Raw genomic sequence first — 23,724 nt, 5'->3', positions numbered from 1 at the left:
TATGTTAGAAATGTGACATTGTCTCAAGTTGCATATAATTTATACACAAAAAAAGAGATCATAATGCTATAAAAATACTGAAAATCTATTTGCTCCATAAACAGGTAACATGTACTGTGCAAAACTGGCCTTGCATCACCATTTTTTAAAGTGTTTTGCCATTCTTGTGCCTTGCAAGAACAAGACAAGTGAGAAAGGTCATAAACCTTTACTGACTTTTCAGGGAAAGTCCAAGTGAACTTCCCTGCAGAGACTGAGCAGCTCACAGATGTTGCTACAGCCCAGCCAAGCAGCACCTGCTGCCTGCAGAGAATCCAAGCCTGCAGCCTGTTGAGTGCCTGTTCTCACAGCCAAGAGTGTGGCAGTCAGCTCTGAAAGGGGAGGATGTAGCAGACCTCCCCACGCCACAGTGCCACTGGAGAAAACACGTCACTGCCACTCATCTTCGTGGCACCGTGATAGCTTGTTTATATGATTAGCAGCAGAGTTTTAAAAATGACCTTGCTAAGTAAAAGATCCTATAACTAAACCTGAAAAAACATTTCACAGCATACAAATATTAAAACCTGAAAATCTGCCAGATTAATTTAAAGAATTTAAAGAGTTTGGACATTAGTTAGACACTGTTTCGCAGTGGCTGCTAACTTGAAAGCTGCAAGATATTTTTTTTAACAAGTATAAATATTTGTACGTATGATCCGTATTTAAGATTCAAATTCTTAGTCAAATATGAAACACTGTGTATCATCTAGTTCTGGACAAGGTTCAAGAAGGCAAGTAAGAATAGATTCATCAGCTTTCAGACCAAACCAAAGTAATTCTCATTTTTGAACCAATAGGATTTAATCACTTGCATAAAAATAGTTTCAATTGTAACAATTTCCTTATTCACAACATATATATAATTTGAAAAAGCACAAATTATTATCAGCTTCCTTTTCAGCTCTTTGATTAGGTTGGCATTTCAAAGAAAACACAGAAAGGGATATAAATTGGCATTCTACTGATGAACAGAGAACCCGAAAAATATTTTATTTTACAAGTTAATCACACGTTTCCCGGGCTGAGCTACTTGGACAAAGCAAGCACTTTGGGAAAAGATTTCGTACCAAGTGCCAAATGATTCTCCTCCCTTCTTTGGAGAACATGTGGAATCCCAAATCAGAATTAAAAGCAGGATTCCATTCAGGTATCACAATATGCGTATAATGTTTTCTAAACTTAAATGCCAAGACCTACTGACCAAAGCATTAATGCAAAAATAAATTTACCATCTGTAATTACCAAACTGTTTCCTGTTCTGTGTTACTGACTTCATTTCAAGTACGCTGACTGCAATCCTAATTTGGCTATGAGGTGTTACACCACAATGCATTTTCAGTACTGCTAGAAAAAGCTCACTAAATTTTACAGCCAACATAAATAACCAAGGAAACCTCCAGCAGATTAGGCTAATTTCAGAAGTATAATCAAATTTCTTGAAAATAAATTACTTATTTACAGAGAAATTGTGTAAACTAATTTTTAAAGAAAAATAAGCATGGAAATTAAAACAGATAACACACTAATCTACAACACTGGTATTATGGAGGAAGCAATTTCCAAACACATTAACTCAACTTAATAAAGTTGCCTGAATCAATACACTTCATGTATGTAATACCCAAACCTTATATACTGTCTGCTCCTCTGATATTTTTTTCTTCCATAAAGATTTGGGGACCATCCTACATACAGACAATGCAGGCTCAAAAAACCCAAAACAAAGAACACAAAAAAATCCCCCCAAACAAACTAGATTTTCAATTTTACAGCAGTATTTAAAATGAAGACCATAACAGATTTTTTTTCTGGTTGTTCAAGTTCAACCTATGAAATTTTGCAGATAAATCTTCATTAAGTGTTGGGGCACTGCTAATTCAGTTCACTATTTTAAATAACTAGCTGTATTTTATAAAGGTCAAAGACAATCTAACCTAGCTCTCAATCTGCATAAATGTCACCTTCTCAGGAGGAAAAAATTTAAAATGCTATGGCCCTTTCCACAAAAGCCACTTTACAGAAGCTGTGTGACAAAATGAATTTTCCTCTTTCTTGAAATGCAAAATACTGAGTCTTTTGCATCAGGCTCTCAAACAGCTGGAACACGTGTGAGCTGGCACTAGCCTGTGAGGAAGCACAAACACACACAGCATATAGATATAGCACACAGGCGTACACAGGGTAATTCATAACATTTTCTGGGGAAAAAAAATTAATTTACTTGTCCACGTAATGATTAACATGGAGCATTTAGCAGAAGAAATCAAAGTTCCAGCTTATTTTTGATACAGATCCATGAGACGACTGAGGCAACCTAATGGCACAGCACTATCAACAGAGAAAATCCTCCCCATCTCTTCCTTTGTACTTGCCCTGGGATTCCTCTGACCCAATCAGAGGCAATTCAGCCCGCTAAGCCAGCACACAAAATTATTCATTTCTTTCACTGGTTCAAATAGATCCAATCTATCTACTTATTTCCTACCTTACACAGCCCCTACTTGGAAACATTTTTTTAAATATCACAATATTCTTTATTTTAATTTATATTACTGCATGGAGATCGAGAAACATTAGTAGCCAAAATGTACTGGTCAACTAAGACACAAAATATTCAGTAAACAGACACAAAACCCAGAAACTGCTGTATCACTGTTTTTAATTTCTCTTTTAATTCATCAGTGGCTGGTAAATCTCCACTTTTATCTACCACTCATTCTCAGCGCATTCTGGCAGCCAAAATTCTCTCATCAATGTGGTGATTGAACCTGGGTTCCTGATTATAGTAGCTTTGTTTATTGCTGCTTGGAACAACTGCAAACAATGGCAGGAGTTCTGCAGCCATACACAAATTGAAACATTAATTTTGGCTTTTGTTCATGTCATTGCAAAGTACATTTTATTAAGAAAAGCCAGGAGCAAACTATTTTTGTCACCTATGTTGTCGTCATTAGATGCCAGTATTACAGCAACAGAAGAAGTAAAAGCACTTTTACTTTTTTAAAAGTAAAAGGAAAACAAGCACTGTTTTCCACCATCCATTTCAGATTTCTTAACATAATACTCTTGTTTTACCATTAGCAATTTTTCTGTGCTTTTCACTTACGCAGAATGACCTCCTCTCCAAACAATAATCTGGCTGAGAATGCATTTAACCTGCTCTGGTATGTAAAATGCTCATACTAACGCTGGTATAGAACCACATGATGAGACCCAATCCCAGAATGAATAGGAGAAGAAATGCATCCTTCTGGTTTAAATTCTTCCCGCTCGCAAGGTGTCAGTTCAGAGTTTTACTTGCTATGTAATTTCAAAGGCAAAAGAAAAAGGTCTCACTTGTGAAATATGGTTGATGGAAGATTCCATGCGCCGAAGCTGGGATGCCTGGATATCCAGCATCTGGAGAACATTGTTGGCCAAAGTGTTGATCAGATAGGCTACGCTTGCTAACGACTGCGTCGTGTAGGCTTTGGTTTCTTCCAGGGCTCGCTGCTTATCTGCTGACTGAAAAACAGAATGAAAAGGTTTATTTAATACAAAGTCTTTCACACAAAGATTCTTGGAATCAACTCTTTTTGCCTGTCTTTATAGTCAATGAATTATACAAGTCAAATTAATTAAATTTAATTCCACAAAAGATACTACCTTTAAGAGTTTCTACACTTTCTAAGAAGAATTAAGCTCCTTCTTTTCTTGAAATGTACTTAGAGTTTTCTTGAAAAAAGTCCAACTTCTTATCCAGTGTTTTAGCGATTTACCTGAAAAGTATTCTGAGACACCTATTATTTATTTCTCCTAGATTTCATACGATTTAGAACTGTTTCATTTTTCTAAACTTGGTACTTCATTTATAACTCCTAACAGCCTTTAAGGAGCTGCCAACCCCTCATCTCTCCTAATCATTTAGACTTCATTGCTGTCACAAACGGTCATTCACAGTGAATGAATTATAATTATTCCCATAAGAAGATAGCTGAATACAAAGTGAGAGGAATAATTTTTAAAAAGATTAAGTCCATGTTTTCTTCTTAAACATGTTTTGCACTTTTTCACATAGTCAATACTTTCTTCTATGAAAAATTATGATCCATTTTTCTAGTAGTAGAGCACCTAAAAGTATTCAAGCTAATCATAGACAAGATATCCATTAGAAATTTAAAAACATACATACATTTCAAACAGCATTAAGAATAATAAGCTAAGAATCTAATTGTTAGGGTTCCGTGTTTCTCCTTGAAAAATAAGGTGAAAAATTACATCAAAATAAGGTTGAAAACAATATATATATATATTTTATAACAAAACATATATATATATAACAAAAATAAGGTTGAAAAATTACATCACCAAGTAATAAGTGACTTTCAGCACTAAGATGTAACTCAGCACAAAGAATACAGATTAAAGCATTGGTAAAACATACAGCTAAGATGCTAAGAAACTTTCCAGCTTCCACAACTTCAGTATACAGTGAACTTCACGTTTAGGTGATCTTTTGACATCTCACAGGCTGATGGTGCTGTTCCTAAAGCAACGGTTGATAAATGTTCTCTACTCCCACCTGTCATTATAATACTTTGTTTCATTATTTCCTTGGCTTTTTCTATTATCCACATCGGTTGGGTATCAAGATTCAAGAAATGTGCTGTTATTAAAGAGGGAATATAAAGTCATTCCATATCTTTCAGCACAAGTTGAATCTAACACTCATTGTGCTATATGTACTTTGAGAAACACAGAAAGTAAGCGTATCTGTGTTTCAGGAAAACAATTCCCACAGCTCAATGCTTCCCAAGACCTTGTAGTAAGATTCTTAAAAGAAGATTGCTAGCTTTCATGGAAAAAAAAAAAAAATAACCCACACACGTAAAGGCACAAGACTTCAATTAAATGCTGACATGAGAGATATTCAATACTGTGTCCAGAGAGAACACTGGTGAGTTAGCTGGTCAGTTAGCAGGCTGTAGTGTACCAGTTCCTCATCTGCTAGGAAGGAGGAGAGCAGCAGCTGCTGCTCATCCAACAGCTGCCTCGATGGGGCAGGAAGGAGGAATGCTGCAGGAAGTGAGTGCTCCCACCGTGTTTCTCCCCCACACAGAAGAAAAAACAAGATCAACAGAAGAAGGAACTGCAAAGTTTAGGAGCTTCTCGGGGCACAGTATGAGGATATTCTCCAACAGAGAACAATTAGAAATGCTGCCTTATATTCATCTATAAAGAAGTTAGAAAAATGTCAGCCCCAGATCTCATTTAAGAACTCATGACTTTCAATCAGTTGAGTAGTACGTCTTGTACATGAAAGAGCTTGAAACTCAGCTTAAGGACTCCCAAAGGAGGGAACATTGATCTCTTCACCTCTGTTCTCACATTGCTAGTTTGTAAATACACTCTTGCCCTCTTCCTGCTCATATCCCCAGTTCAGCCTGCACACTGCCCTGCAGCAGGCACGTTCCACAGCCATTCAAACCATTTCTCAAAGGCAATAATAAAAATGACCAGAAGCTCACCCTGTTTTGCTCTGCAGCTGCTGCCAATCTATTTATAGAAGCAGAAAATGCTGATTTCCATTAGTACATTGTATATTCAGAGGAGCTGAGTATAATCCGGCAAACACAGTATTTTTTCATTAAAAGATAAAGTGTTTGAGAACAAAAGGAAAACTGCCTGTAATTTTATATATCATGAGCCTCTGCTATGGTTTTTCTGCTTAAAGAAGCACAAATATGAATCCATGTTCTGCGCTAGTCCTTCCAGGGATGTAACCTAATAGCTAAACTCAAGTCACCCCCAGTTCAAACCAACAAGAAACTGACTTCACAATGTTCAAATGCATTAAAGATCTCATAAAGCAATACTATAAACTACTTTGGAACTGTTATTAGCACAAAAATCTATTTGATGGAGGTGTCTAATTCGTGTATTCAGCTGATAACTGTGATTTGCTCTACAAGCCTTTTTACAGAGCCCGAAATTCTCTGAGAAAAACTCCACTCGCATTTGGCACAGCAAAACCGAAGTTTGAATTTTCTTCCTGTGAAGAATGTGTTCAAATTAAAATGACTATTTGAACCTACTACTGTCAATCCATTTCAAAAGAACAAAAAACAATTAGTGACCGCATTTTAAACAATGTTTACCCTGAAAACTTTCAAGAGATGAAAATCTGAATGACTCACAGCAATAGTCAAAACTCTAAAATACTTATAGAAAAATCCTAAGTTTCCCTGTGGAAATACAATGACAAATGTCAGTTAAAATTTAACTTGAAATGATAAGTTGTATTTAGCATGAAATCCATCTTTTAATTTGTTAAGTAGATTTCCAGAGATGGTATCATATGCTCCTATGTAACAAGATCCCTACTTATACTCCACACGGACACAAAATTTCATTGCTTGCAAATGCTGCCATGCTCACTGAGTATGTAACTATAGAAATATAAGGATTTCTGCTAATAAGATAATAGTTTCAAGTTATCAGTAAACAAAATTCAAACATAATCCTCAGCAGTATAAGTTCTGATATTCTTGATCTTCTTAACACCAAAATATCAGCCAGTATGCTTCACAGCAGACTCTAAGGCAGACAGAAAGTTATTTCAATATCCATACCTACCAAAATTCTCTAGTGAAAGAAAAAAAAAAAAAATCAAATTGATAAGACCGTCTACAGTAGTTTCAGTAACTGATGGAATACTGTTTCTGTGAGGAACATCAAAACCAAGAGAAACATGTTCTATGTTCATTGTAACAAAAAGACTTGTTTCTGTGGATACTTAAGCATATTAACCAGAGTCCTTGAAGCCCTTCAGATCTCAGAAACATGGTGTTCAGCATGATCAAGCACTGGTAGGTAGCAAGTGTTTGCAGTGCCCTGACCTAAATTAAATGCCATGAAGCAGACCTTTCAGTATCCCTCCCTTTCAGTTTTTAAGTACCTTTAGCACTGGCACATATAAAATTATTCACATCTATGAAAAAATTCAGGCTCATAACCTCTACTCACACACAATTCTTCGGAAAGCAATGCTTTCAACCATTAGATCAGTTTGATCTGTATCTTTTTAATGGATAATAAATTAAAGACATCAAAGCTACTGTTTGACAAACAAGTCTTCTACAACACTGCCAACAGCGGGATCCTGTCATTCCTACGCCTAACATACCTGTTCCATTGTCTATGCATGGCTGCACGGCAGACTGACTGACTAGTACCTGACCTGGTTTATAACCAGCTTTAGAAACAAATGGTTGTTTTAAACTCCAGTCACTTCCATTATCTTCCCTGACATGCAAAACTGCAAACACTACCCCTTGTAAAACTATGTAGATGCCACAAAGAAAAAGCAAAGCAACTCAGTGACTTATGCTCTGAGCAACTGTCACGGTATCACAGAGACTCAGGATCTACTTTAATCAGCAGTACCTGTCACAGTAGATGTCCCCAACACCAAGAGCACACTCCATCTGCTGTAGTGAATTAGACAGGAGGATGTCCCAAATGAAAACCATCTGATCCATAACCCAAATTATAACTTTTGCCTCATCCAAACCACCGCATAAAACACAAGAATGGATACAGTCAAGAATAAAGAGGGAAGAACTATCCAGAGTTGTTGAACTTGTCAGAAAATTAACATCACTGCAGTTTTTCCAGCCCTCCACTACCTGTAGTTTTTCTTCACCCGACCTGGGCAGTGTCCCATGTTTCCCTTAATATTTCTCCTTTAACTGTGTTAAGAATGCTGTATCTCCACCTCTTAAACTCACAGCTTTGACTTCTCACACCATGTTACAATACTTGAGTATCACAGCTGGATCACCTTCACAGCCTTAATTAGAAATATCTAGATCATGTCTTCTGTGCCCATGTTATGGAATTTCCAGGGAACAGCTTAGCATTTACTCTGTTTATCCTTATTCCCCACACATCAGGTGCCCATGGGAGTCACAAGGCAGCATCCTGTTCTCCTGCTCTCAGCAGTAAGAGCACCATTTTGGCTCACCACAGAGGGCTCATGCGCTCCTGCCAGCCACACGTGCAGTGGGGACAGTGTCAGCTACCCCTGGGAGATGCCGCCCCATGTGCCGGGACACAGCAGGAGCCACGGCTCTGCCCAGCTCTCCCCTGGAGAGTCTTCTCCATTTGTGGCAAACACCCGGTGCTGAAACAGTTATTTTGTCTCCACTAGAAAACAAAACAAGCTATCAACTACATGGAAATGTTTCACAGGATGAATCCAGTCTGAGAGCTACAGCACAGACTACAGCGACTATACAATCCGGGGCTTTTAGGTAACAGGAGATCAAAGGCATTTAAGTCAGCTACACATGCACAGGCTTCACAGCCAGTCAGAAAAGCCATGTATTACATACACAAGGCAATAGTGTGTGCTTGCTTTCAGACACCGGAGAATTATTAACAGCTTCCACTTCCACGTGCCAGACCAACAACGGACACTAAACCTAACAGCTCAGGAATGATCATGAATGTTCACCTGAAAATATTGCTCAGTTTTTATTAGACTGTATAAAGCAAATAGCTAGCATTAGAAATTGTGTGGAATTCAACCTGCAGTAAATGTAAAGATGACTACTTTTCATGTCAGGATGCAGAGCCCAGGCATCACTTTTTCTTCCCACTCTGGAAGTTCCATTTACACTGCACAATTACACTACCAGATTTGAATAAGAAATGGCCTGGACTGCTGACTGTGTAAAATATCCTTTCACTTTAGGAATTAAATGTCTCAATGTTTTATTCTCCTGCCTAAGAAAACACAAACTTTTATATTTATACAAGCAATTAAAAAACAGACTGTAAAAGAAGAAACTAATACTGAGAAAATAAAACATGCAGTAAGGTATCCAAAATGACAAAATTATTTGGCTGTATGATTGGCAAAAGGAATTCTTACATGCATACAGAGCATAAAATGCAAGGCTAGAAAGAAAGCAAGAATTTAAGGCATTCTCCCACCAAAGAGGAATCAGCCCAATCCAAATGATAAGGTCTGTTATGCCCCTGTTAAGAACTTGAATAATTTTGTACAGAAAAGCAGCTACTAATGGATAGGAAAATGCTACCAAGAAACAAATGATGGGAGGCAGCGTGAACCCTACAGTAAGATTTACAAAGCATCAATCCAACTAGATAAAACTAGATAAAAGAAAAAAATGCTACCAAATGCTACCAAATTAGAAGGAAAGACCTCAAAGACAGCAACGCGTTAAAAAAGAAAAATACATTTCCTATGAATTGGAAAGAGCTCATAAAGACAGGTCTGAAAGTGGTGCATAAAAACAAGCATTAAAAGCTGCTGGCACTTCAGTTGGTTACTGTAGCTAGGTTTCTTTTCTACTACTGTTCTTAAAAAAAAAATAAAAATAAAAAATGCTATTTATCCAGTAGTCATCATCAACTTGGAAGTTCACAGTTCTGCAGCCAGGCTAGCAAGACTTATATAAATTCTACTGGAAGAGCCAAAAGAGTCTGGACCTATGAGTTGAGAAAGAAATGTTCTGTTTCCTATCACAGAACATTAACACAAGTTGTTGCCTTTAATAGCAATATGACTACAATAAAAAAATCTTCCAAGATTAATACTTAATGTTGAATTGAAAGGGGGTGAAAAAACAGAGCTTTTCATTCCTGAGGCTACTGTCAGTCACATCTTTTAGTAAACAGAATTCTGAATGGAAAAAAATCCACACTCAAGTCAACTCTTTGATGTGCAATGGATTTATGCAGTAATATTTAGGCATAAAAGTGGAAGCTGAGGTTGAAGAGTTTGACACCAGACTAATTACACAAAAAAGTATACCCAGAATATACTAATCAATCCCCCAACATATAGATCATCCCTCGCTATTGTTCAGAACAGTACAGCTTAGTGAAACAAACTCATATTTAATATATGTGATGAAAAAGTAATAGTAAAATTTTTAAAATAAGACAAATTAGTTTCATTTAATCAATATAACAGTTGTTTCTTTTGATTACTGTTAACACAAACCCAAGCTGGTATTTGTCTTATGACCAGCTAGCAAAACCCCTGAGGTTTCTGCTGAGGTTGCATCAGCTTCAAGAATCCTCAAGAACAAAAGCTGCATGTTAGAGTTCAACAATCTTGCATTATTCAGTACAAAATGTGCCCAACCGTGATACTGACAAAGCACACTCCAGTTTTCCTGTGAAAAATAGATTGAGCTCTTATATCATCCTTTTCATTTTAATTGTTGCTGAATTCCTTGAAGTTACTGAAAGCCTCATACATAATTATTTTACACACTTTTATTCAACTGCACAGATGGCATTTGCTCAGCCCATCCAAGTGCTTTCCGAGGTCCTTCCGTGAACTACAAAAAATGATTGAGAAGAAAACTGAGCATCATTAATCCAATAATTAAGTCAAAATCATGCCAAAAACTTACATAACTGTCAGTGAAAAATACAGTAGTTTTCTGTTTTAACAAATGGGCTCATTAAATACTCGCTGAAGAATATCCCTCACTCTTCTTCCACTACCGGAACTGCTCATTCCCAGGACAAAAAACATGTACCCAGCAATTCCTAAGGAGCTGGTCTCTAACACACAGGAGAAACAGGCACAAAGAGGCAGAAAAAAAACCTGACATGTTAGAACACAAAGAAACAAGCTCTCCCAGAGTTTCAGAAAAAACTAAGGGCCACAGAGCTCCAAGACACTTATTTCTGTGGCACCAGAAAAACCCAAAATCTCCCTTTTGGATGCAGAACAACCTATGTGTTCTATAAGCACACAGGACATAGGGAAACTCAGCCTACCTGTTATTTAATATAATCAAAATTGCACAGTACCTGGAGCTGGGAGTAGAATTTTTTTGTTCCTGTCGATTGTAATAGCATCATCTCTATACTACTCATCTCCATGTGCAAACATCTGTCTCTATTTAATTGCTTATTCATGCTTATATAATGAATATATATATAATTATTTCTGTTATTGTTTTAGAAAGACAAAAGGCTGGCTAGATCACCCTACTCAAATGTATACACCTTCCTTTTAACATTAAGGGGAGTTCATAGTCATTGTCCATTGATATGTACTCTGCATCCTACAAATTATGTACTAATCAAATGTTAGGCAATATAAACAAACAACATTTTGGACACAAATGGGAAACACTTCTCCACACACACCCTGGCACAAACCCACTCATGTTCTCTGACAGCTTTCTATTATTCTGCATTCAAAAGAAAACATGAGCAGCAAAACACACGGCGACCATGAACAGGGGAAGCAACAAGATTATTGAAATTGGTAATTTGGCCTACAAATCAGTAGAAATGGTAGTACCTCTAGAGTCTGGAGATAGAATATTTTTACTTCACAATAATTTTAGCATGACCTTATCTGAACCCTAACTATAATTAAAGTCATCTGCTTGAAAACTTTGTTACATCTGTAATGAAGAAAGGAGCACAGCACGTCAGGTCTCCTGGTGACACAACTCTTTTTTTATTAACGAACTGCTCTCAGGAGTGACATGAGACAGTGGAAGAATCAGCACTAAACGGAACTTCAGTTGTGGGTGAACCATCCAGGCACAGACAGAGGTTTGTCAGGCAAGGCACCTAAACCATCCCACCTTATCAATATCCATCAAGATGAAAGGTAAGTACCTTCTCCACAACTGTATCCAAAGGCTCTACTCAACAGCTACAGGAAAGCAATTAAGTTGCTGTTCACACAAAGGGCATTTAAAATTTAAACATCTTTAAATGTGAACATACTGAAGTAAACTCCTCCCTTTATAACAGATAATGGGACTAGGAGTATTCTCACAGCACTGTGAATTCTGTATGTCCTACATTTAGTAAAACACATCATCTTTTGATTAGAGATCACACAGTAATCAACAAAGTTGTATAAGGAACATCAGCATTTAGGCCAAACATTATCATTACAGAATATACTGGGTTTAGAATGAAGAACGTATCAAAGCTATCAGTAGATTTTATAATTCAAACAACATTCAAAGAGCAAGAAATAAATGTGGTATTTTAAAAAGTAATTTCCAAACACAAGGTTAATTGCATTCAATCTTATTACACTAATATTAATATAATATAAATAGTTATTCCCATTTTAAACAAATTATTTGTAATTGTAATTTATCTTTATTTATCTGCATACTAATAGCAAGCATGCTAGCTAAAGAATATACTCTTAGCACTCATACTCTAGTAAAGCCTTTGACATCAAGTTATTCTGTTTTCCAAACTATTAGAAAGCTGTAATGATTCACTAAATATTACTAGAACTTCTTGATTACAAGTGTGACTGCCTGACTTTTAAGATATCTTAAACTCAGTATCTGCTGCAGTCTCTACAAGGTCATTTGCATTAAATTGCAGTCTTTTGTTTTCACTGTAGTAAATTTATTTGATGTTTTCAGTTCTGTGCTGAGCCTCAAAATGTGGGTTTGATTAACAGCTAGGAAAGCTACCTTTCAAAGAAATACACACAGAACCTAAGCTCCTAAAAGGAAAAGCCACTTTTTAAAATACATACTGCATTCAAGGCTGCCAGTGAGGGTAAAACCAGCTCACTGGTTTGAGATTTATGACAGCCATATCAGTCTACTCTACCCAAGAGGAAAACACAGCAAATGGGAGCTGTGGACAAGCACAGCTTCCCTGACATCTAATCACGTGCCCCACTGTTTCCATACTGCCTGCATCACTGCAACAAATCTGTCACCTGCTTCCCTTAACCATCACCAGAATCAAACTTTGTATTTATTTCCATGCATTGAGAAGCACAGCAGACCAGTTTTCACACACAAATGTCCTACTCTCATCAGAACTTGCAAGTTCCTGTTCCTTGGGAATAGAGCCGAAGTCCTGTTTATGCAGAAATAATAGGGCATGATGCATTCACACAAACCTACTAGACTAGGTTATAAAAAACTTTTCCAACACATCAGTAACAGAGTTTAAAACGATGCATCATGAATTACATCACAAGAACAGCATGACAGCATCCAAATGCATTTACACCTAAAGTATAGTTAATATGCAGTTACATTACTAGTTATTCATCACTGCTGCACAGCATCAGACTTTGCTTTTGCTCCAGAAGAAGCAGCAATGAAGGAAGCTACTCCCCTGCTCATTCTGTGAAATCAGTGGAGGTTTCACCTTACTCTGGTAGCTCTTCTGCAATAACACAGCTGAGAGAAGTGGGTCGTTTTCTAATGCCTATAACAACATAATTATTGTTGATGTTCCAGATACAAGGCCAATTTTGGCTTCAATAGCAGCACAGAATCAACACATCTGTGGCCGTAAGAGGCTAGGCCAATACAAATGTACTGAATGAAGAACCTCAAAACCAGCAAAGATCCACAGGCTCAGCTCTATTATCTCATATATCTGCTGTCCTACAACTCTTCATTCACCAAGGATGCTTTCGTGTGCAGAGGCTTCACTGAGTTTACAAGTCAAAATCATTGATAAACTCAAATTTTACAGTTACTTAATAGAAATAAAGCATTTGGTAGCATTTGCAAAAACTACTTCACATGCAAAGTGGCTTTCACAAGTAAAGACTACAACCATATAGTAATCACATTCTGCTGTACAAAAAATGCTATTAGTACAATTTGTTATCCCCCCATCAATATCAGATGAAACTACTTTTTTCTCTGTCTCTTCAAATCTGCCAAAATCTACCATTTCTAAGAAAGCAAATCTGCTTCAGCTTTACAAAATATTATCTAGTCACAGGGGTTTATGTAACAACTGAGTTATTTCCCAATTTCACCAGTTTCTTCCTTCCACTCCAAATTCTCAATTCAATTCATTACATAGCAGTGACTGAGGTCAACTGATGGCTTTGATTTCGAATCACAGGCACAGTGATCTGTGGCAGCAGAAGCAGATTCTGCTTCCAAGCGTCCACTGCCAGACGTCACGAGCTGATAGCAAGGAAAGCTAAGTAGGACACACAGCCAGCCCCTCCACCATCACAGCTCACAAGCTAATTCACCCCTCCAAAGAGGAGATGCAGGACACCTGTGATTGCCAGGGTGGAATCGCAGCGCAGCCGGGGAAGACACACACCCAGAGCTCCCGAGAGAGGCTGGCAGGTGTGGAGAGAACACCCACACCAGTTACCACAGCAACACGGGGCTCCGGCACGCCCCACTTCCTCAGGCACTCAGAGACGGAGGTGGCTCAAGGATCGCAAGCTGCCGGAAAGCCTTTCCTGCCTATCCACGGGGAACGCAGTCCTGTTCTCCTCAGAATTCCTCCCACATCATCACCCTAATACAACTCTTCCAATTGCTATTCGCTTTGTCTACTTCCTCACATGAGCAAGCCCCAGAATTTTACCACGCTAGAAGTTATACTTTAAATTAACTACCTTTGGTAACTATGGCTAAAAAAAGCTTGAAGAGAAGAGGCATAGCTATGAGGTACCACGAGTATGCCTTCCAAAGAGAGCAGAAAGAGGGTTTAAACTAACGGGGGGCAGGGATTTGCATAGTCACTCTTCCTTTCTTCCCTTTTCTAGGAAATAAAGACACTTGGATTACACAGATTCCTTCACACTGATCAGTTAACCCTGAATTTGAAATGGTTCTTACTTGGCACTTTTTAAAGCTGCTACCAATTCAAACATAATGAAAGAAATGAACTGTCTTCAGATCTATGCCCAGAATCTGACAGAATAGGAAAAAAAACCCCATAAAATATAAAACATAAAATATTTCATTTTATATGAAAAAGTACAGATCAAAATAAGAAACTTTCACACAACCACTGCAATATACAATATTCCTCTAGGAGGCAAAAGAACCATCGGCAGCATACCCCAAACCCTAGAGATTTATGCTAAATTAGCAGAGCCTGGGTGAGCTGCAGCGGCAGCTGATCACTCTACAGCACAGAACTAAAGAATCAGAATAGGTTTCACTCATTCCTCCATGAAAGGTTTCCCAGTCCGTCCCTCTTTTGCATTAAAACAAACAGGACAGCTGTCCTTGCCTAAGGCCCAACTCTCTGAGCCCTGCAATGCTGCACAGGTGCCATCACCTCAAATGCACATTTGCACCCGTTACATGACCAGACACCAACACATTCTTGTCTGACTGAAAAACCACAACAGCCCGCACAACTCACAGGCCTTTTTCCTCGCTGTCACTGTAAAGGCTTGGCAGGAAGAGGGCAGAAGCAAACTGCAACAGGTTGATTAACTCTTGATATCCATGTTCATCCTGCTGAAAGCTGGCCTCTGTCAGACATCCCACCTGCTGAAGGTGGTGGTAGCACTCGGTGATACCCAGTCATAACTGAACCCAGGATGAAGATTAACTACACAATCATGACAGAAAGTTAGTGAAAGTTCACTCTGAAATCTGAAAATCAAAGCCAGTGCCTTCTTAATAAGTAGATTTGTTCTACACGTGTCCTGAGAGAAGCATCTGCTAGTTTTCCTGGCAAAGAGTGTTTTTACAACCTTTTGCTCCTGTTACCATAGCACTGGACAAAATACAATATTGGCAGAGTGAGAATGCGACTCTGGTCTCTTATGCAGAGACAGTTAGCCAAGCCTACATCTCTGTTCTGCACTTACTAGAGAACATTTTAGAAATATAAAAGTAATTTCCTCAACTGAGGAGTCCCAATCTAATTTCCAAGAGTAAATTGCTGGAAATAAAGATTTTTCAGAACCCTTCTTGTTGTAACCCTTGTAAGAGAGTTGTCAGCAAATAAAAAAAATCATATGGTTAAAAGATGTTTTTCATTTCAACTAGACTCAAACTTCGCTATGCTGTTACAATTTAGGAATCTCAGAAAATAAGCAGAAAAAACCACTTTTTCTGCAGGCACTGTAACTAGCAATTATTCTTTTTCCCAGTTTAACAAGCAGTTTTGGTCCATTTACTTCAAAATTATAAGCAAACTTTCTGTCAATTGCTACGTAGCTCAAGAACAGCAAGCCAAGTTGCTATATTCAACCTGCAGCATGTAACTTAACAGCACAGCATCAAATGTTCTGTAATTATTTCCAGCAAGATCTCTATTTTACACACACATTTTCTAAGCATGACCTACATTGACATTAAGAACAATACTTCTTACCCAAAGAGAGACTGTTTTATGCAAGTGGTAACTTAGTTTCTAAAAAATAATAAATGGCCATTTTACATGCATAAAAGGATGTGGATTTGATTTGATTTTCTATATTAGCTACACTGTAACACAGTAACCTCCATCCAATTTAAATACTACTTCTCTCTGCAAATTACCAAGATACTTTTTTAAGAACGAGCAAGTACCACACTGAGGTATCAAAAGTAATACGCTTGATAGCTAAATCCAACCTTGGCGAAGATTTTCTCCACACAGAATAGTTCTAACATTCCCCAAACTTGAAACAAAGTGATTGTGATGCAGGTCACTGAGCCATTTCAGAATTTCCCTCTAACAATACAGACAGTTTTCTGTCTGGTAAAGAAAAGCCAGGACTTGAAACACACAAACTACCAGGAATAAGGGTCTTCTTTCTTTCAGAACATCATTCAGGATGAGCTTGAAGAGACCATATTTTTTTAAAAATTCCTTTAGAACAATATCAGAATTTTACACAGTAAATGTTTAAATCTGCTGTCTTAAAACAAAGCACTACTAGCATCACCTAATAGCCAAAACAATGGAACTAGATCCCCTGGCAGTGATGCCTGAAGTTTCAGCTTTCTTGTTTTCCAGATTTTGTCCTGCATTAGTATGTAACTCTGAACTTCATATGAAGTGTTAGCAAGTTCTCTTCACAGTTTACTCAGGCAAAATAATCCTTTTCCAGCCCGAGAAAAGGACACCTTTGCAGCTTCAGGCCCAAAAAGTGTAATTAACAGCAAACTGAGGAGAGCAATGTGGGACAATGGGACTTCACAACCTGAAGCTGGAATTGGACAACTAACCCCAGAATGTAAATGGACTAAAACTTATAAAAGTGTGAAAACATGTGGTTCGTTGTCCATCTTGGGTGCAGCCTTGGCCAGGCTCTTGTACTGCCCAAGGTGTAGCCTTTGAAGGCCTTTTTACTAAATACCTACTTTATTCCTTCAACACTGTCTAGCCTTTGTTCTAGGTAGCCTCTAAAGGCATCAGGCAGAAGCTCTGTAAATTCTTTAAGGTTGTTTTTACTCTTCCACACAAAGAAAGTAGATCATGCACCAAATCCATTCTTTGAATCAAAAGCATTTAATAAACTTAAACGAATACAACAAACCCCATGAGAATGACTGCAGTACCAAACAAGAGCTTCTCTTTCTAAATTGTTTGAGTTCTAACATTTAGATGTCAGCTGAAGACAACACCTACCTATAACTCATGTGACAAACACAAAATTACATGTGAGGACATTTTGCAAAACAGAACTTCAGTTGTATCCCAGTCAACATGAGGAGAAAATCTCTGTGCAGGATGTTGTAGAGGCAGCAGCTAAGGACACAGTTCTATCAGAACACCTTCAAAAAAATCAATTGAATTATTTGGGATCCAACAGAAGACAGGTCTGTAAACCTGGAAGCAATTCTAAAATGAAAAATAAGCACCACATAGAATGGCACATGAAGCTCTACAAAGTCTGTCCTGAAAAGGTGGTTACGATAAAAGCTTCAGAAAAGGACAGAGGAATGAATCAGACAAACACTCTCAAAGCAGTAATGAGCATCTGCAATGCTCCAAAATTCAGCTGCCCACCTCTGCACACATTAATGATGTTCCAGACCCAAGCTTCCACTAAAGCACTTTTTCAATGACAAAAGCATCTGCAGGCACGACCTTATTTTACAAAAACACGTGAAATAATATGTTTTCTTTTCTCTGTTTATCTAATCTAAGCCAGATTTTCACCAGGCCCTTTTAGATTTATTCAGATACTGATTTCAGCACTTACTGGTGCTGTTCTGCCCAAGACCTTCATAAAAATCCCTTAGAGAATCCTATACCAGTCAGGATGCATTTCTGTAAGAGCTATTAATTAAACACCTTTTCCCCCCATATTTATAGAATTTTTACTATTTTCAATATTTATACAACATGGTAAGCATTCATATTGGACAGAGAAGGCCCCATCAGTCACAGACATCCCAGCAGAAGATAAAAAGGTACTGCTGTTTTTCTCCTACAACAGCCACATCCAGAGTAGCCCAGTAAAACTTAAGACTAGAATTTTCATTAAGTAAATTAATCCATTATTTTCCTCACCTAACAAAGTTGCCAATCATGAATTTTTTCAAATGCAACAGTTCAAAAAGTCTATTTTTTCCAACAATTTTCAAAGAAAAGTCATTTACAGACTACGGTTGTCTCAAATAGGGGAAACCCTTCCTTCCTCCTATACAATCTAAATCCGATGACAAACATTTCAGGAAAGAGTCATTTTAATCCCACAGTTAAAGATTATCTTGCTGTTCCCCACACAGGCCAAATTTCATCATCTCTAACTAGAGCAGTAGCAGACAGCTTTCCACATGCTGGGAACTCTCCCAATGGCCAGAGCTCTCGGCCCCGGAACACATCCCGAAGGCTGCACGTGTTGCATGCAGTGCTGCAGGCAGCCCACCCCACACCCACTGCACAGCACTGCAATGGAGCAGCTGCTCACAGCACTCAGGTAACCTGTGCAGCGCTGCACCAACACTGCAGAAATGAAAAGTTACACCATGGCAGTTGAAAGTGACATTGCAAACTTGGGAAAGAACATAAGGCTCCTCTCACAGCAGATTTATGCTCCAGTACAGGATATGAAGAATTCCCATGACTGGGTTTACTTGCACCATAATTACGACACAGACTGAGTCTCAACCTTCGCTTATTCACCAAATTTTAATGTTACTGCTCTGACAATTCTGAGCAATTTGTTGTCACAAAAATAGAAACACCAATGAAGTGAAACGACAAAAATAAGAACATTTCAACTGCTGAATGCTTTTCTTATGTCATAAAAGGTTCTCTTGCCTTGCGTTTTTCTTTTTAATGTGAATTCATTTTCAAGTTGTCTTAACAGACGGTTACAACTATATATTCAGCAAGTTCTACTACCGTCTGAAAGAAGGGTTTTCCCTACACCTTCATAAATTAAAAGTGCTGCATGAATGACCTGTTCATTTGACAAGACATGCCTAAATAATATCACCTCTCTATCCACCTAGCTATGGCAATAAATAAAACTATCCCGGAGAGTTTCACAACATGAATCATTGGTTTTAAGACAAAGAGGCACAGAGAAAGCACAAATCTTCAAGCTGCTTTTCAGACAAGCAATTATCTCCTTCTTTAAGAAGAAGGATCTACCAACTGCATAACCTCTAATCCTCCACCTTCCTAGACACAGGCAATTGGCTTTTTTTTGTATCCAGTCATTTTACTGAACAGTTTGTCCCTAAAACTCAGAAAAAATCACTCATATTCCCCCTACAATTCATCAAAGAAAACCATGCAAATAATTCTTGAAGGACTGCGTTCAGAGCCTTAAGGGCATATGAAATCCAGACCAAAATAAACACCTCCTACTGTTTGTACACAAAAGCTGCACTTACCTTGATTTGTAAAGTACAAGATCTAGAGATGACATCACGTAAGAGCTGTGCTACTTAAAACCAACAGAATTAGGTCTAAGAAGCTGCCTGCTCAAGTTGGGATTTGGTCTGTGCAGAGGCACTTACCTGGTTAGTACACACAAAAAATACAGTTTGAGAAATGAATACAATATTTTCAAAAGAATAAGCAAACAAAAGCTCATTAATCTTTGCATTTCAGTCTCCTCTGAGATTGAAATCCTCAACATTTCCATCTCCATTATAAAATAAATGTTAAAGAAACCCCAACACATTTTCAAAATTTTGGCCTTTCAAAGAGGCCCTGGGAGTTCCATTGAGTACAATCACCATGTGGTAACGCCAAGACTCCTGAAAATAAAAGTCAAATCCATTCACCAGAGGAAGACTATAATTTCTCCTTTAAAAAGACAAGAAAAGCATTTTGGGCTCCTTTATGAGAAGAGGATGTGAAGTAATATTAATATAGTAACTGCAGTAGACCTCCAAACCAAACTTCAGATCTAAAACTGGTACTTTATCTCTAAAACAGCTTTCTTCTTAAATGATAAAACACATCACATTGCTTATGGAAAAAGCCAGCTTCACAGCAACTCCTATTGTTGCCCATATCACAGCACAGAAAATGGAAGAAATTGTTGCTTGATTTAGGGGTGGTTTTTTTTGTATAATTAATTTAAAACAGAAACATAATTTCCTTAAGTATGTTACTGTGTCATACAGAAAATTTAACTTGAGATTATAGATTGACTATTACAAAGTTGAGCATGATGCTTAGAAAAGAAGCAAAATGCAGTAAAATTCAATATTCTGAGCTGTTAACAGTGGCAAATAAATCTCTCATTCTTCTCTGTGTCCTTAATAAAAGCTACAACTGAAAAAAAGATTTTAAAAAATCAGAGAAACTAAAACATATGGAAAATATTAACCTCTGCTCATCGTAAGAAAACAAGGAGGGAAAGTCCCCTTCTCTTTGGAGAACTTGTAAGCACAACCTTTACAGAGGACAAGTGGATTATTGGCACTGTATTCCCCACTTGTTCTTAAATGAAAAAAAAATCTTTTATATGTGCATATATGGCTAAAGTTATAACTCTGCATTAATTATACAACTGTTGATCAAATAAGACAATTCATAAGAGCCTTGCACAGTGAGTACAACTTAGAAGCATTACTTAAATGAAGGGTTTTAAAATGGTACAAACATTGGTAAGAGGCTCATCACAGTAAAAAGTTCTGTTTCCAAGGACTTGCATTTGGTGGACAGATAAGCACACAAATGAGAACAACAAAAATTAGAAGCTTACCCCTTCCTCTTGCTCCAGTCATCAAAACCGGATGTATTTGTAGCACATACGGAATTACTGACTCCAATAAATGTAAAGACTGCATACATATTTAGAAAATACAAAACTTACATTTAAAGCAGCTATTAAAATGGGAATGATTCACAGTAGTTTTATTAACTCATTCCATCAAATGGTTATAGAAGTGTCCTCAATTTGGAGATGATTTAAATTGATTGCTATCACCACCAGACAAATATAATAGCAATCCAGAGTCTACTGATAACTTTCTACCTTGTATTATCCAAAGTAATTTATACAGATACATACATAGTCATAGAATTACCTCTTTCTTTCAGGAACCGACTGCTCTTATGCCAGTGCACCCAGAATGTGTTAGAAATGCTGCAAAACCAACATCCTCACTAATTTAGGCTGATTACACATTATTCTTTGCGCCAGAGATTCTGCATGCTCAATCATTCTGCCCCTTCTGAGACAGTCACTTCATGGGCATCACCATCTCTAGGGACACGAACACAAATAGGCCTAAATCTTTGAGGCTTATTTCTGAGATCATTAACAGATGAATAAAGTGAGAAAACTGAGTATATCAGAAAATACTGCAGACTGATTTATCATAAATAACAAATAAATGTAATGTCACAGTTTCATTCTTCCCTCCAACTCCTTTCACTCCCAGTTCACTCATTATTAGTCATGGTGGAAAAAGCCCATTCATTTTATTATCACCATTTCTGCACACACATATATACTCCATCACATAAAAACCTTTAGCTCTCTTCGCCACAAATGAAATTTATCTAGATCTTATTAAATTGACATGAGTAACTCAACACATTAATTCCCTCTCCTTGGAAGGCAAATCCAACACCAATTTGTGCAAAAAGCATTTCAAAGGATCCAGGCTATATCACATTCAGGGTACAGAAATACAGTATTAAGTAGAAGAAATATCCCCAATAATCCAGTGAAATGAATTACAGTGGACAGTGCAAAATGCTTCATATAAGAGACATAAAACTCCATCATGGAATAAATACAAGGCAAAAGCATATGAAAGGAAAAGACAGAGCTGCTTATACTCTCATTATTTATTTAAAATGTCTAGCCCTTCTAGAATACCATTAAATCCTGAGCCTTAGCACACCGCAATAATTCCACAGATTAAGTAGCATTACCTCTCAAACTTAATTTAGTATCCCTGTACCCTACCCAAGAAAAATGGGAAACCAGTGCACATAGTTCATACTTTTCAAAACATTATTTGAATAATCCGATAATTCATTATTTCTCCATGTCAAAAATAACCACGCCTTTTTTGAACATCTGCTCATAGTGCCATTTTGCAGTGTCTCTGAAGCCTGTCATCTACCTCAGCCTCTTCTTTTGCTGTTAGTAGTGTGGAGGATAAGAGGTTGGCTTTTGGTTTTACTATTTCTTTTTTTTTTTTTTAATATATTTGTAAATAGTGACATTTACTGTAAACTTTCCACAATGGCAGGGTACCTCTAGTATCTATAAGATTTTTTTTTTAATCTCCTTTTGTCTAAATATTTTTGGCTTGTCCCTCCACAGATCCTCCATACAGACAAATGTATGTCAGCTGATTCAAAATAGCCATTTAATTTGGGGTATTTGACATTTTTACATTTCCCACAAGTTAAGTAGACCTGTGGGTTTTACCCAATCAAAAGCAGGTAGACAACAAACTTCCACAACCTGCAGCAAACACTGTCTCACACAGAAAGCTATGAACAAACTCCACTTCTCAAGCCAACTTACCAAGTCACCACCTAGTTAAAAAATTGGAGTGAATTACAAATGGTGCAATGCCCAGCACTGCTCAAACTTACAGTCTAAAAGGGCACACAAAGATAACTGAGAATCTGCATTGAACGCACACTATTCAATGATTACTATTAAAGAGAATCAAGACAAATCAGCGTGCTTTGAATTCATGTGACACTACTCAGTAATAAATGGCTTTGTGCATTTTGTTTGTTAGACACACTACAAGTTTTGGGTTGAACAGAGCTCAGACTCAGAAAATCTATTTCAGCTGAGTTTGTATATTCCTGTCTGGCAAAACCAGCCGTGTCAAGAAGAGAGTTTGACTGTTTTATGAGACAAACCCTACAGAAAGACAAGCACTGATTCCGCTTTCTGAAGTCCCATATTGCCTACAGGTAATCTGTACTAACCCGCTCACGTTCAACAAGGGTCAGCCCCACTGCCCACAGTTTGCACGGGGGAGCACAGGAACAACACCTGACATTTTCACTACAGACCTTCAGGCCCAAAAGGCAGCACTGCTGCTGCAAAAAAGTTTGAAATAACCACACTTGATACCTGGTATCTTGATGAACGTCTCACTTTAAATTGTCCAAGAGCTCGCTGCCTCAGTCATTCCCCCCCTCTCCCTCACTTCACACTCCCACCATTCCTGAGCAAAGCGATGACGCTGCTCTTGTCAGCAGGAAATTCACAACAAAGTTACAGAATACCCTAATAAAAACATTTGTATTTACTTAGAAAAGTTTTTAAGAAAAAAAAAAATACAGTAAATTTATGAGTTAACACAAAGCCAGCTTTGGCTATGTGTTATAACCAACACAGGCTACTAAAACCCCAGACCAAGCACTATTTGTCCCTCACCCTGCATTTCACTGAGCACAAAACAACTTCCTCACGGTAACACTACACCAACAACAAGGCAAATTTTATTACTTATTATTGTTCAAACTGAAATACCATTA

The 23,724-nt window shown here is 37.6% G+C and overlaps 1 protein-coding gene across 18 annotated transcripts in view; it reads right to left on the bottom strand.

The window, feature by feature from the left end:
• Positions 1 to 23,724, bottom strand: part of ABI2 (abl interactor 2) — a 65,010-nt gene that overhangs the window by 34,227 nt on the left and 7,059 nt on the right. For all 18 annotated transcript variants that reach the window (XM_040068995.2, XM_040068998.2, XM_040069004.2 and 15 more), the window contains exon 2: positions 3,379 to 3,546. In XM_040068995.2, the coding sequence (XP_039924929.1) occupies positions 3,379 to 3,546 (168 nt within the window). The remainder of the gene's footprint in view (positions 1 to 3,378; positions 3,547 to 23,724) is intronic.

The sequence above is a fragment of the Hirundo rustica genome, chromosome 7 (assembly GCF_015227805.2).
Source record: "Hirundo rustica isolate bHirRus1 chromosome 7, bHirRus1.pri.v3, whole genome shotgun sequence".
Classification (NCBI taxonomy): domain Eukaryota; kingdom Metazoa; phylum Chordata; class Aves; order Passeriformes; family Hirundinidae; genus Hirundo; species Hirundo rustica.
The sequence above is the reverse complement of the archived record's forward strand: the minus strand, read 5'-3'. Positions and strand labels throughout refer to the sequence as shown.